Source organism: Humulus lupulus, chromosome 1 (assembly GCF_963169125.1).
Source record: "Humulus lupulus chromosome 1, drHumLupu1.1, whole genome shotgun sequence".
Lineage (NCBI taxonomy): Eukaryota > Viridiplantae > Streptophyta > Magnoliopsida > Rosales > Cannabaceae > Humulus > Humulus lupulus.
In genome coordinates this window covers 95,025,364-95,037,724 of record NC_084793.1, presented here as the reverse complement: position 1 = coordinate 95,037,724, position 12,361 = coordinate 95,025,364, and the positions used below count along the sequence as shown (strand labels likewise).

The 12,361-nt window shown below is 39.4% G+C and overlaps 1 protein-coding gene and 1 pseudogene across 1 annotated transcript; both read left to right on the top strand.

Moving 5' to 3' along the window:
* The first annotated feature begins 8,897 nt into the window (after window positions 1–8,897).
* LOC133814708 (probable receptor-like serine/threonine-protein kinase At5g57670) lies at window positions 8,898–12,047 on the top strand. Its single transcript, XM_062247638.1, has 7 exons — window positions 8,898–9,006; window positions 9,083–9,337; window positions 9,439–9,479; window positions 11,246–11,362; window positions 11,470–11,549; window positions 11,646–11,781; window positions 11,994–12,047. Exons 1-7 carry the CDS (start codon window positions 8,898–8,900, stop codon window positions 12,045–12,047), a joined length of 792 nt encoding a protein of 263 aa, XP_062103622.1.
* On the top strand, window positions 9,225–11,246 carry LOC133814702 (proteasome subunit beta type-1-like; annotated as a pseudogene).
* Window positions 12,048–12,361: the final 314 nt, after the last annotated feature.

The following is a 12,361-nucleotide window of genomic DNA, read 5'->3' as shown; positions in this document are numbered from 1 at the left end:
GTACACCTTACCGAATGGCCGCAACAGAGTTAAGGGAACTTAAGGTACAGTTACAAGAGTTGTTGGATATGGGTTTTATCAAGAACTGTTTCTCGCCGTGGGGTGCGCCATTTTTATTTGTGAAGAAGAAGGACGGTTCTCTGAGGATGTGCATAGACTACAGGGAACTGAATAAGTTCACTATTAAGAACAGGTATCCTCTGCCAAGGATAGATGACTTATTTGACCAATTGCAAGGTAAAATGGTGTTCTTGAAGATAGATCTTTGGTCTGGTTATCACCTGTTGAGGATTAAGGAGGAAGATATACCAAAGAGAGCCTTCCGTACTAGATATAGGCACTATGAATTCCTCGTTATGTCATTTGGCTTGACTAACGCCCCCGACAACTTTCATGGACTTAATGAATAGAGTGTTCAAGGACTATCTAGACTGATTCATGATTGTCTTCATCGATGATATCTTGGTTTATTCATAGTCAGAGGAAGAGCATGAGCATCACCTCCGATTGGTCTTGCAGAGACTAAGAGAACACAGGTTATTTGCGAAGTTCAAGAAGTGTGAGTTCTAGTTGCCTCGGGTGACTTTCATGGGTCATATTATTAGTAGGGATGGGATTAATGTAGACCCAGCAAAGATTGAGGCTGTCAGGATTTGGCCAAGGCCAAGGAATGCCTCTGAAATTATAAGCTTCCTTGGATTGGCAGGCTATTATAGGAAGTTTGTGGAAGGGTTCTCAAGGATAGTTACCCCACTGACAGAACTGACACGTAAGAATTAGAAGTATACATGGTCAGACAGATGCGAGAACAGCTTCCAGGAGTTAAAGTGGCGTCTGATTTCCGCCCCAGTCTTGTCCAACAGATCAGGAAAAGTTCATGATTTCTTGTGATGCTTCGAGACAAGGGTTAGGTTGTGTCCTTATGCAGGCAAAGAAGGTGATTACTTATGCATCACGCTAGTTGAAAGATTATGAGCAGAGATATCCTACCCATGATCTGGAGTTGGCAGCAGTGGCCTTTGAATTAAAGGTATGGAGGCATTACCTTTATGGAGAGAAGTGTGAGATATATACAGACCACAAAAGCCTCAAGTACTTCTTTACTCAGAAGGATTTGAGAGCAAGAGGCGTTGGTTGGAACTAGTGAAGGATTATGATTGTGATATCCTTTATCATCCAGGGAAAGCCAACATGGTGGCAGATGCCCTAAGTCAGAGAGGTCTAGGGCAGTTGCACAATGCGAGGCAGATATCCAAGAAGTTGGCAGAGGAAATGATCGGAGCAGGGATTGATTTAGTAGTGGGCCAGTTAGCCAACATTACCGTATAGTCTACTCTTCTAGAAAGGATAAAAGAGAGTCAGTTACAAGAGCCACAGTTGGTGAAGATTAGGGAGGATGTCCTAATTGGTGTGGCTAGAGACTATACAGTATCAGATATGGGTTTGCTAAGATATAAAGGTCGGATATGTATTCCGATGGATGCTGTTATTAGACGGGAGATTCTGGATGAATCTCATACACTCCGTCTTCTTTGCATCCCAGCACCACGAAGATGTACCAAGAACTAAGAACTTTGGATTTGTGGCCGGGGATGAAGGGTGGTGTAACTAAATATGTAGCCAAGTGTTTGACGTGTCAGCAGATCAAAGCTAAACATCAGAGACCAACAGGTCTATTGCAGCCCTTGGACATTCCAGAGTGGAAGTGGGAAGACATCACAATGGACTTTGTGGTGGGATTGCCCAAGACGGTAGGTTAGCACGATTCGGTGTGGGTGATCACCCAAAAGGCTAACCAGGTTAAGAAGGAGGACCTGACCAATAACACTTAGAACACGTTTAGCTTCTATTTATCGTTGACCACTTGTGGTTTAGTTACACCACCACATAAGCTCACTTTCTACCAGTAAAGATGACTTATACCGTTGACCAATACGCAGATCTCTATGTCAAATAGATAGTATGTCTTCATGGAGCTCCAAGGTCGATCGTGTCGGATCGGGACCCCACATTTACTTCCAAGTTTTGGGGAAGTTTGCAAAAGACAATGGGAATGCAGCTGAAGTTTAGTACAGCCTATCATCCTCAGACTAATGGTCATCTGAGAGGACTGTCTAGATATTGGAGGACATGCTGAGAGAATGTGTATTGGACTTTGAGGGGTCCTGGAGTAAATATTTACCCTTGATAGAATTTTCCTACAACAATAGCTACCAGCAACAATAGGAATGGCTCCTTACAAGACGTTGGATGGTAGGAAGTGCAGATCACCTATTCACTGGGATGAGATGGGTGAGCGTAGATACTTGGGTCTTGAGGCAGTCCAGAGGACCAATGAAGCCATTGAAAAGATCAGAGCTCGGATGCTCGCATCACAGAGTAGACGGAGAAGTTATGCGAATTTGAAGCGAGGAACGTGGAGTTCCAGGTGGGAGACTATGTCTTCCTTATAGTCTCACCACTCAAGGGGATGAGGAGGTTTGGGAAGAAGGGCAAGTAGAGCCCTAGGTTTGTAGGACCTTTTGAGATCTTGGAAAGGATCGGTCAGGTGGCCTACAGGTTGGTGTTACCTCCAGCATTGTTGGTCGTGCACAATGTGTTCTATATTTCGATGTTGCGAAAGTATTTATCTGATGAGCCTCATGCATTGAGCTATGAAGATCTGGAGCTGCAGACAGACTTATCCTTTGAGGAGCAGCCAGTCCAAATATTATACAAAAAGGACAAGGTCCTAAGGAATAAAACCATACCATTAGTTAAGATATTATGGAGGAATAACAAGGTCGAGGAAGCGACCTGGGAGTTGGAATCAACCATGCGAGACTAGTATCCCGAGCTGTTTAGGTAAAATTTCGAGGACGAAATTCCTGTAAGGAGGAGATAGTTATAACATGCCAAATTCCCTAATATGGCTTAGTGCCTGGATTAGGGGGCCGGGAGGCAATAATTGTATTAATTATGTGCTAATATGGTATCATTATGTGAATTATATTATAATATAACTATGCTTGCATGTTTAGGAAAATTAAATATGTGTGTGGGCCTGTTTCTTATAAGAAGGACATTTTAGTAATTTGACTTGTTGAGGGTATAATTGTAAATATGTGTGTGTGATTGAGAACACATTATTATGTAGATATATTTGGGTTACTCGACATGAGGCGATCCTGGTGAGCAAGTTAGCGGAAATGTCACAAAGGGGGTCAATACTCAGCTCGAGGTGAGCTAAAGGGTATTTTGGTAATTTAGTACATTACCGGGACTTATCGGGTAATGAGAGATTAAATGATTTATTTTGAGGTAGTTGGGGATTTAGAGGAACACTCGAGGATTTACGAGAAGTGGCAATTGACGGAATTGCCCTTGAGGTTACTAGAGGATTTAAGTTAGTTATAAGGGTATTTTGGACTTTTGGCAAAGGAGATATGCTTGCTTTGGGCAGTTGGGAATTTAGAAACACTTAGAAGAAACAGATACTTTGTCTCTCTCTCTCTTTCCCTCTATTTCACAGCTCTATCTCCCTCTTGTGAAGCTTGGAAGTTGTTGAAACTTGCGGAATTATAGGCCAAAGAATTGAAGAGTTAGACTTGTTGAACTTGGGGATTAGCTCAAGGGTTAATTATCTCAGAGGTAAGGGTCTGAACTTGAATTTCTTTATGTCAATTCTGTTGTTTTGTAGGAAGTTTAGTGTTTGCATGTGTGAGGGTTTGGAGAGTGAATTGTGGATGTTGATGAGTTTTCAATCAAGTTTTGAGTTAGGTGTTATTGTTGGTGAGGTGTTAAATTGGGAATGGGAATTGAATTGGGATTTTAGGTTTGTTTTGGAATGATTTGGGTTGGGTTTGGCTGAAGAAAACCCAAGAATTCTGGGTTCGAAGGGGTCGGGCCGCGACCCTCTTGAACACAGGGAGCCAAGGAAGACTCTATCGCGAGGGTGTGCTGCGATGCCTGTTAGGCAGCGCTGCGACGCGTGTTTAGTAAAATGGGAGGCTGAGCCTCTGACTTGGGGTGGGCCATGGTGCAAGGGCATGGGGCCGCGACGCTTAAGATATTTTGAACCCCAAGAGGGTTTTTTAGTACGGGAACTCAACCCTAAGGGCTCGGGATCGATCTTACGACCTAGTTTAGTGGAATTCGATGTCCCGGAGGCTAGGACTCGGTCCGGAGGCCTTTATTCACTCATTTTGATGGGATTCAATATCATGGTTATGAATAGGTCATCGCTAAGGGCTCGGATCGGAGATCGTACTCAAGGGTCGTTTGCTGGTAGCTTGCACTTGGACCAAACGTAAGAAAACTACACCTAGAATATGATGTACATGATTAGGGCTTGGCCTGAATGCTGAACATAATCTTGATTTGGGCATTGGCCCTATAAATGTGCATGATTATGATTATGCCTATGTATATCTGTTTAAACGTATTGTAATGCATTGTATCTACATGTGTGATAAACATATTATGTGATTGTCTTCTGTGGCAAGAAAGCTTGGTTTATAAGCCGATGACCTATTGTTGAATTTGGTTAAGGATCGACTTACTAGTCGAGGGAACACTTGATTTAAGGGACTCGTCTTATAAGTCGAGGATCTCCGAGGCTCGACTTATAAGTCGAGGGTCTTTGAGGCTCGACTTATAAGTCGAGCATCTGCAAGACTCGGCTTATGAGCTGAGATTGGCATTACGCACATTGAACACAGGGTGTTGTGGCTGGGTGACCTTGGGGGTGCACCAAGCACTTGAATGGCTCGGATGCCAAATAAATAAAAAGGGAGTGCAACACACACTTGTGCAACTCCATGGTTGCTAATCTATGTTATGTTTATGCTTAGTTCTAGTTATTACTGCTAAGTCGGCTGATTTACTCTGTGAATTGTTAAATATGTTTTCTTGCTGAGTCTTTTGGCTGACGAGTGCTTTGTGGAGCAGGTAAGGGTAAGGAGGAGCTTGGCAAGCCATGAGTTGGAGAGAGATAGCAATGACGTGTACCGAGAAGCTCAAGGAAGCTAGTGTTGGACCCGGTTTTGCTGCCTTGGTCAGCTTATTTTGTAACCTTGGAATTGTAATGGACTTTTAAACTTTTATCTTGGGATCCCATGTAAAGACCAAAGTTTTTGTTTAATGAAAATGTTTACAACTTGACCAAAAATTTAAATACATAAACCCTTAGAGGCTTAATCACATGGTTAGTCCAAATGACTCGTTTAGCGATTCAAGCACTAATTTTAAACACACATGGTAATGGACCCTAATTAGCAGGGCATTACAACGTTTAATTGACGAAAATCATCAGTTTTGTGCTCGATGTCGTGATAACGACAAAACTTGGCCAGATCCCTCTTTGCTCATTGATTTCTCAGGGACTCTGATTTCTTCCAAGGAAGGTAGGCATTATTTTCAAAGTAGATGTGTTCATGCGTGCCTATTAGGTCAGTGTACACGGTGAATATAGAGGTGTACTTCTCTCTGAGCTTATTCTTTTTGGACCCTGTCCGGTCACCATCGTCGTTTCCCTTTCTCTTATTATTCTCTGCCTGGTTGTTATGGGAAGTGAGTTGAGCAGTAGTTGCAGTGTTCACTACCACTCCAGCGGGCTGAGCAGGAATTTGGTTAGTTTCGGCCATCATAAACTCTGCCTCCTCGAGGTTTATCCATTCTTAAGCAATGGCCAAGAAATTGTCTGTACTTTTTACTCCCTTCCTTTGGAGCTCTTTCCACAATTCACCTCCAATGATGATTCCTATGGCCAATGTCGTTGTGATAACAACAACCATGAGCTTGGTACTATCATCGGAATCTCTAGCTTGAGATACTATGTTTGTGAACCGATTGATGTACGCCTTAAGAGATTCACCCGGTTGTTGTTTTATATTGGCCAGGGAGTTGGCCTCTACTCGAACTAATTTCCCATCTCGAAAATGCTTTTTGAATTTGGTCTATATTTTTTTCCAGGAGGTAATCATGTGCCTTTTAAACTTGTTGAACCACAATTTGGATGGTCCTGGCAATGTGGATGGGAATAGGACACAATGCAGGTTGATGTTGATGTTGTGGGCTCTCATCAAAATGTTTAAGGTCATGATGTGGTTTGACAGATCAATAGTTCCATCATAAATGGTCATGTTTGGCATTTTGAAACCAACGGAATATGAAGTTGTTGCAATGTGAGGAACAAAAGATTCGAGCTCCTCGTCACAATCAAAGTCGTCTAGGTTTTTTCCAGACATGAGTCGTTTGATCTGTTCTTCCATTAGAGCCAGCTACTCAAGGGTTGGATAATTTATTTCTAGGTTATTTGGGAGCTGATTATTAGCTCCCATCATGTTCTTTGTGTTATTTGGGTTGTGGTCCCTCCAAGATTAAGGTCGGTTAATCATGACATTTTCATTGTCACATACTATGGAAGGATCTCCCATTATCTCAATATAACTTAAATCATTGTTGCAGGCTTGCTGTCCTCTCTAAGCGTTTAAGTGATCACGCATGTCGAACTGAGGATTAGAACGCAGACTTTGAGACAAGCTCCCTGACCTTCATTCACGATGGCTTTCTGTCGAATAGCTTCCTTCCGCAAAGCTTACCATTCGTGGCTGAGGTTGAGGGACTTGATTATTCGCATGAACTCGGTCTCCTGTGTCTCGAGATCATGAAACATACAAGTTTTTTCTGGGTATAGAATTTCTTCGGTTGTTGTCGCGAGCTGGAACTTTCCTTCATGGTCGAGGGGGTGTTGGATGACGTATAGGTGATGGAAGGTGCCTTATTGGTGAGGCAATTCTCCTTCCATTAGGGCGCACCAAGATAGCTTGCCCATTATCCATTCCGATGTCTCAAGTTGGTGGTAAAATTTCAAAATTTCTTTGTACCTGACTAGTTGGGCGAGGTGGATTCTCAGCTAAGCATTCTCCATCTCTGTGGTAGTGAGATATCCTGGGTTAGGATTTTGGGGGCATGAAGTTGAGCTTCCAGTATCGCCATGGTTGCCGTCCTGGTTTTGGGGTTGTTTTTTTGGGAAGATGAGGTACAAAGGTACCTTCTCCAGCAGGGTCAACCGTACGAAAATCTCCTTGATCTCCAGGCCTCTCAAACTCGTTGTCGCGCATTTAATGTGTTACCACCATAAAGATATATGGATGAAAATTTTGGGAAAATATATGTAAGCCTAATTTATCTCTCAATGAAAGCACCAATCTGTTGACTCGGTTTTTCGCCAACCGTAGATTAACAAATCTAAAAAAAGATGATTAGTCTTTTGTAAATTGTAAAATAAGAACACATGAAATTTTATGTTGTTCAACGGTTAAAATCTACCAAATCCATGAGTGTATATTATTTTTTTTATGAAATCTTGGAGAAATTGTTTAAGACAATTTATGCAGAGTTTTTACATACAAAATTCGGTCCCTTTTACTGTCAAATCCCTCAGTATTTATAGAAGAGGGGGGGGGGGGGGGGGGGGAGGTTGATGGACAATTTGGATAACCGTACAATATTTGGTAACTTACAAGAATGGATAACTTCCCAGATACATAATTCCTTAAATATGCTAAATGACGTGATAACGGGCAATTATTAGATAACAATTACAAGTATTAATTCCATATGAAGAATCTCCGAGCCTGTGGGAATTCTTCCTTATGCACGTCACAGTACTGTCGTGAGCTGAATGTGATCCTTGGACTAGAGGTTATACGCGAAGGGCGATCTGAATCAAGTGATGCTCAGAGCCTGACTAAGGCGATCTGGAAGTCATGTCACAAGCCTTTGGGGCGATCTACAGTATTTCACGCTAACTAAACTTGGTAATGCAACCTAGAGCTGTTTGAACTAGAATTGATGAAATTTCTTCAGAGTACAGTAACCCTTCATTTATTGCTTGCCAATTTTACCTCAAAGAAGATTGAGCTCACATTTTTGGGGTACATCAGTATGTAACTCATTGTTTTTATTTATGTCAATCTTTTTGGATTGTGCCATTATCTCATTTTGTTCTTCATGTGTTGAAGGTAAGTTTTTTTTTTTTTTTTTTTTTGTGAAAGATAAAGGTTTAATTTGTATGTGTATGTGTATATGTATATGTGAATGTGTTAATATATTTATTTGTCATTTGAAAATTTGTTACATTGGTATGGGTGTACATTTAGAGGAGCTTTTGGATTGGGGGTTTCGAGGAATTTGTGTAGATATATGGGATTTGAAGGAGTTTGTGTAAACATTTGGGATTTGGAAGAGATTGTGGAGGTGATTTTGATTTTTTTTGCACAATTAATGTGTATATGTGTGTAACATCTGAAACTCCTCATGAGGTTAAGTACCTTAATGACATGCCTGGAGAGCATCAGTGGAATTATTTAATGAATTATATTACTATATAATTGAATATATTTGATTATGTGAACTAAATATGTTTAAGACTCATCCATGGTGAGAACGGGCACATTTGTAATTTGACCCGCTGAGGGTATATTTGTGAATTGTTTATGCTATGTGCACTGTGACCACATTATTATGTGCGAATATATGATGTGTAGCAATAGTTGGTTCCTTCAAGCGGTAATCACTACAAGAAAAACCCCTTTTCACAACACATGGTTATGAGACTATTGAAAAAGTATTATAAAAGCTAGGTAAACAAAATAGAACATAAAATGCGCTATAGTGTAAAATTGGCGGGTTAATGAATTTATTTAGAGGGAAACTAAAAACATATATCTTTATTTTTTTCCTACTTCTTTCTCGTGTTCTCCTTTATCTCGCCCAAATCACTCTTCCTCTGATAGCTTCTCTCATCTTTATCATGTTCATTTTCTCTTACATCTAGATTCTAATTAGTGTAGAGCTCAGAAAACGTGGCAGTGGCGAAGAAGCAGCAGTAGAGAAGAAAGCTCCAAACCCCAATGGTGAAGAAGACTGTTGGAGTTGTAGGAACCGAGTCTTTTCAGAGACCCATTTGGAAATGCTTCTCTTTTGAAGAAATTTGTGAGGGCACCGATGGTTTCAGCTCATGTTAGCTTCTTCTTCTTCTTGCCATTTTTGTTCTGTTCTTTTGGATTATAATGGTGTTTTGTGATGTGGGTATCAGATAATTTGGTTGGAAAAGGAGGCTACGTAGAGGTATATAAAGGAGTTTTGAGAAATGGAGACAAAATAGCTGTGAAAATGCTCACGAAAACAGCTTCGGATGAGAGAAAAGAGAAAGAGTTTTTCACTGAGATTGGAACCATTGGCCATGTCCACCATAGAAACGTTTTATCACTCCTTTTTTGTTGTATTGACAGTGGTCTTTACCTCATTTTCCAATTCTCTTCCATAGGCTCTGTTGCTTCTCTTTTCCATGGTAAAATTTAACACACCAATTTTTTTTGGTTTTCTCATCTTTCTGGGTTTTCTTTCTTTGTCAGTCTTTTGAGATTTTAATGGGAATTTTTTTGTGTTTAGGTGAGAATTTGACACCTATGGATTGGAAAACAAGGTACAACATAGCCATTGGTACCATTTTTGTTTTCTTGAAGCTAAAGATAGCCAAATATCGAAGCCAAGATCTGAAAAAAAGAAAAGAAAATAAAGGAAAGGGTCACACTACAATACTCCAATTTCACTCCTCTTCAAGCCCTAACCTAAGGCCCTTCGCTTGCTTCGACTTAGCCCTTCACCTTCCCAATGAATAAGCAACACGTTAACTGGTCCCCCTACGACAACAATGGCGGATCCTGTGTGGCAATCGCGGGAGCCAATTACTGTGTGATCACCGCCGATACTCGGATGTCGACCGGTTATAATGTTCTTACTCGGGATTACTCAAAAATTTGTAAACTATACGCTTCTCTCCCACTCTTAATAGATATTTACTTGCTAAGATTTCACCTAGGAGAGTTTTTTGAGGTTGAAGCGCAAGTTTTAGGCTGAACGAATGCTTTACTAAACTTATTGGACTCTTGGGTAATGTTTATAATTATTTCCTTGAAAAAGGGTTGTAATGTGTTTGTGGTCGCCAAATTCGTATTTGAACTGTGGCAGCAGACTCAATATACTGAACATTTAATATTTGGTTTATGTAAAAGTAAAGTTGTAGTTCTGGGTTCCATTTTACACTTTGTTGAGTGGAACCTCATTTGGATAATTTGGTAGCAAGATATATGTATTTATGTGTGTGTTTGCTGATCGCCCTATAGAAAATTGTTGCTTATTTCAATAAGCATTAATAAAATGAATCTTTTCCTTTTTTTGTGTTGCTTGATGATTTTATATCGGACTCTTTCACAGATGAATAAAATTGGATGCTAAACATTTGGTAAGGCTTCAAGTAGTAATACCAAGTTGAATATACTATAAGATATCTGCACACTTTAAAATACTTTCATGAGTGGGTGTGAGGTATTTGATTGACCCTCTAGGTAGCTGCCTTCCTTTTTGTTTTCATCTATTTATAACTTAAATCATATTTCGTCAAATTTATCAACATCAACATAACAAAAAAATAAGCTGCCCTGCTATGGCCCAATTGCTGTCAAACACTCTCTACTACAAACGTTTCTTTCCTTACTACTCATTCAATGTTTTAGGTGGTCTCGATAATGAAGGTAATCGATAAAACTCTAGTGTTGCCTGTTTGATGACCTTTCTGCATGCTAATTAGATGTATTGATTTCAATAGGCAAGGGTTGTGTCTTCACATACGATGCATGTTGGTTCCTACGAGAAGGTTGGATATAGCTCTCAAGGTTCTGGTTCAACACTTATCATGCCTATTTTGGATAAGTGTCTAAAGGCTCCCAGCCCTCTTCTATTGCCTGCTCAGGTATAATCTTTGACCTCAAGTTTATATTACCCATTCATATATGGTCCTTACCCTGCCTTTGTCTGATCCACAAATCCTTTGCAATGACAGGATGATGTCACTCCACTTTCTGAAGCAGAAGCAATTGATTTGGTGAAAACAGATTTTGTTGTTGCAACTGAGAGAGATATATACACTAGAGACAGGGTTGAAATTGTCATCCTTAATGCTGATGGTATACGATGTGAACATATGGAACTCAGGAAAGATTAATTATCGACACAGACCCATGCTACTTGTCTTTATTAAGCATAATCTAGAATTTCATGGTATCTTTGAATGATATCAGAACATGAATGTCATTCAACGTTCTTCTCTCTTTGATTGCGGTTTAGCTTTATGATGATTGAACCTAACGAACAGCTGCATTTCCCTATTTATTGGACATGAGTTTTTTGTTGCAAAAACATAGCCATTGGTACAGCCAGAGGCCTCCATTATTTGCACAATGGCTGTCAGAGAAGGATAATCCATAGAGACATTAAGTCATCCAACATTCTTTTGACTACAGAGTTTGAACCACTGGTAAATTTTGCATATTCTTCTTCTTCTTCTTTCTTATCAATTTCATTATCATTATCATATATACCCACCCTTAAGTTAATTTTGTTGTATCTTTTATGCTTTTTCAGATATTTTATTTTGGACTAGCAAAATGGCTTCCATCTCAATGGACTCATCATTCAATTGCTCCTATAGAAGGGACATTTGGGTACCAAACAAGAACACTTTATCTGACATTTTTTTTAAAAGTTGTTTTTTTGGTACAATTAAATGATTAAATGAAATGTTAATATTGTTTATACAGGCACTTAGCTCCTGAGTACTATATGCATGGAATTGTGGATGAGAAAACAGATGTGTTTGCCTTTGGAGTTTTTCTATTAGAAATCATTTCAGGCAGGAAGCCAGTAAATGGTTCTCACCAAAGCTTACACACTTGGGTAATGAAAGAAAGTCCCATTTTTTCCTTATGATTATACAATAAAAAAGTTGCCACTTTATTTATTCTATTACTAATTTGTCGTATTGTTTTGGTAAATGTCTAATATTGGAGTTTTCTCTTGGTGTTAGACTTTGCTTAGTCTTGATAACAAAATATTTTAGCATATGTAATTGAACAGAATTTAATAATTGTTAATTATGAATTGAACAGGCCAAACCAATATTGAAACAAGGAGAAATTGAAAAACTGATTGATCCAAAATGAGGACTTACCATCACCAAGGTATTAAAAAAAACCATTTTAATGACATACCTTATATCTATATGCATGTCTATATATATTATACTAATACTATAATAAATCTATGCTAAATGGTATTTAAAAAATCATGATTCATATCAATAGAATAGCAAAACTTGTTGCTTATTCTTGCATGGTATCTATCTAGGCCATTGTTGAGAGGAAATGATATTATAAAATACATGAATACAACACCAATGAAAAAGTATTATAATCGAGTTAAAAATATGGGCTACAAACACACACTAATGCTATGTTTGGTACGAATGAAAGAAAAT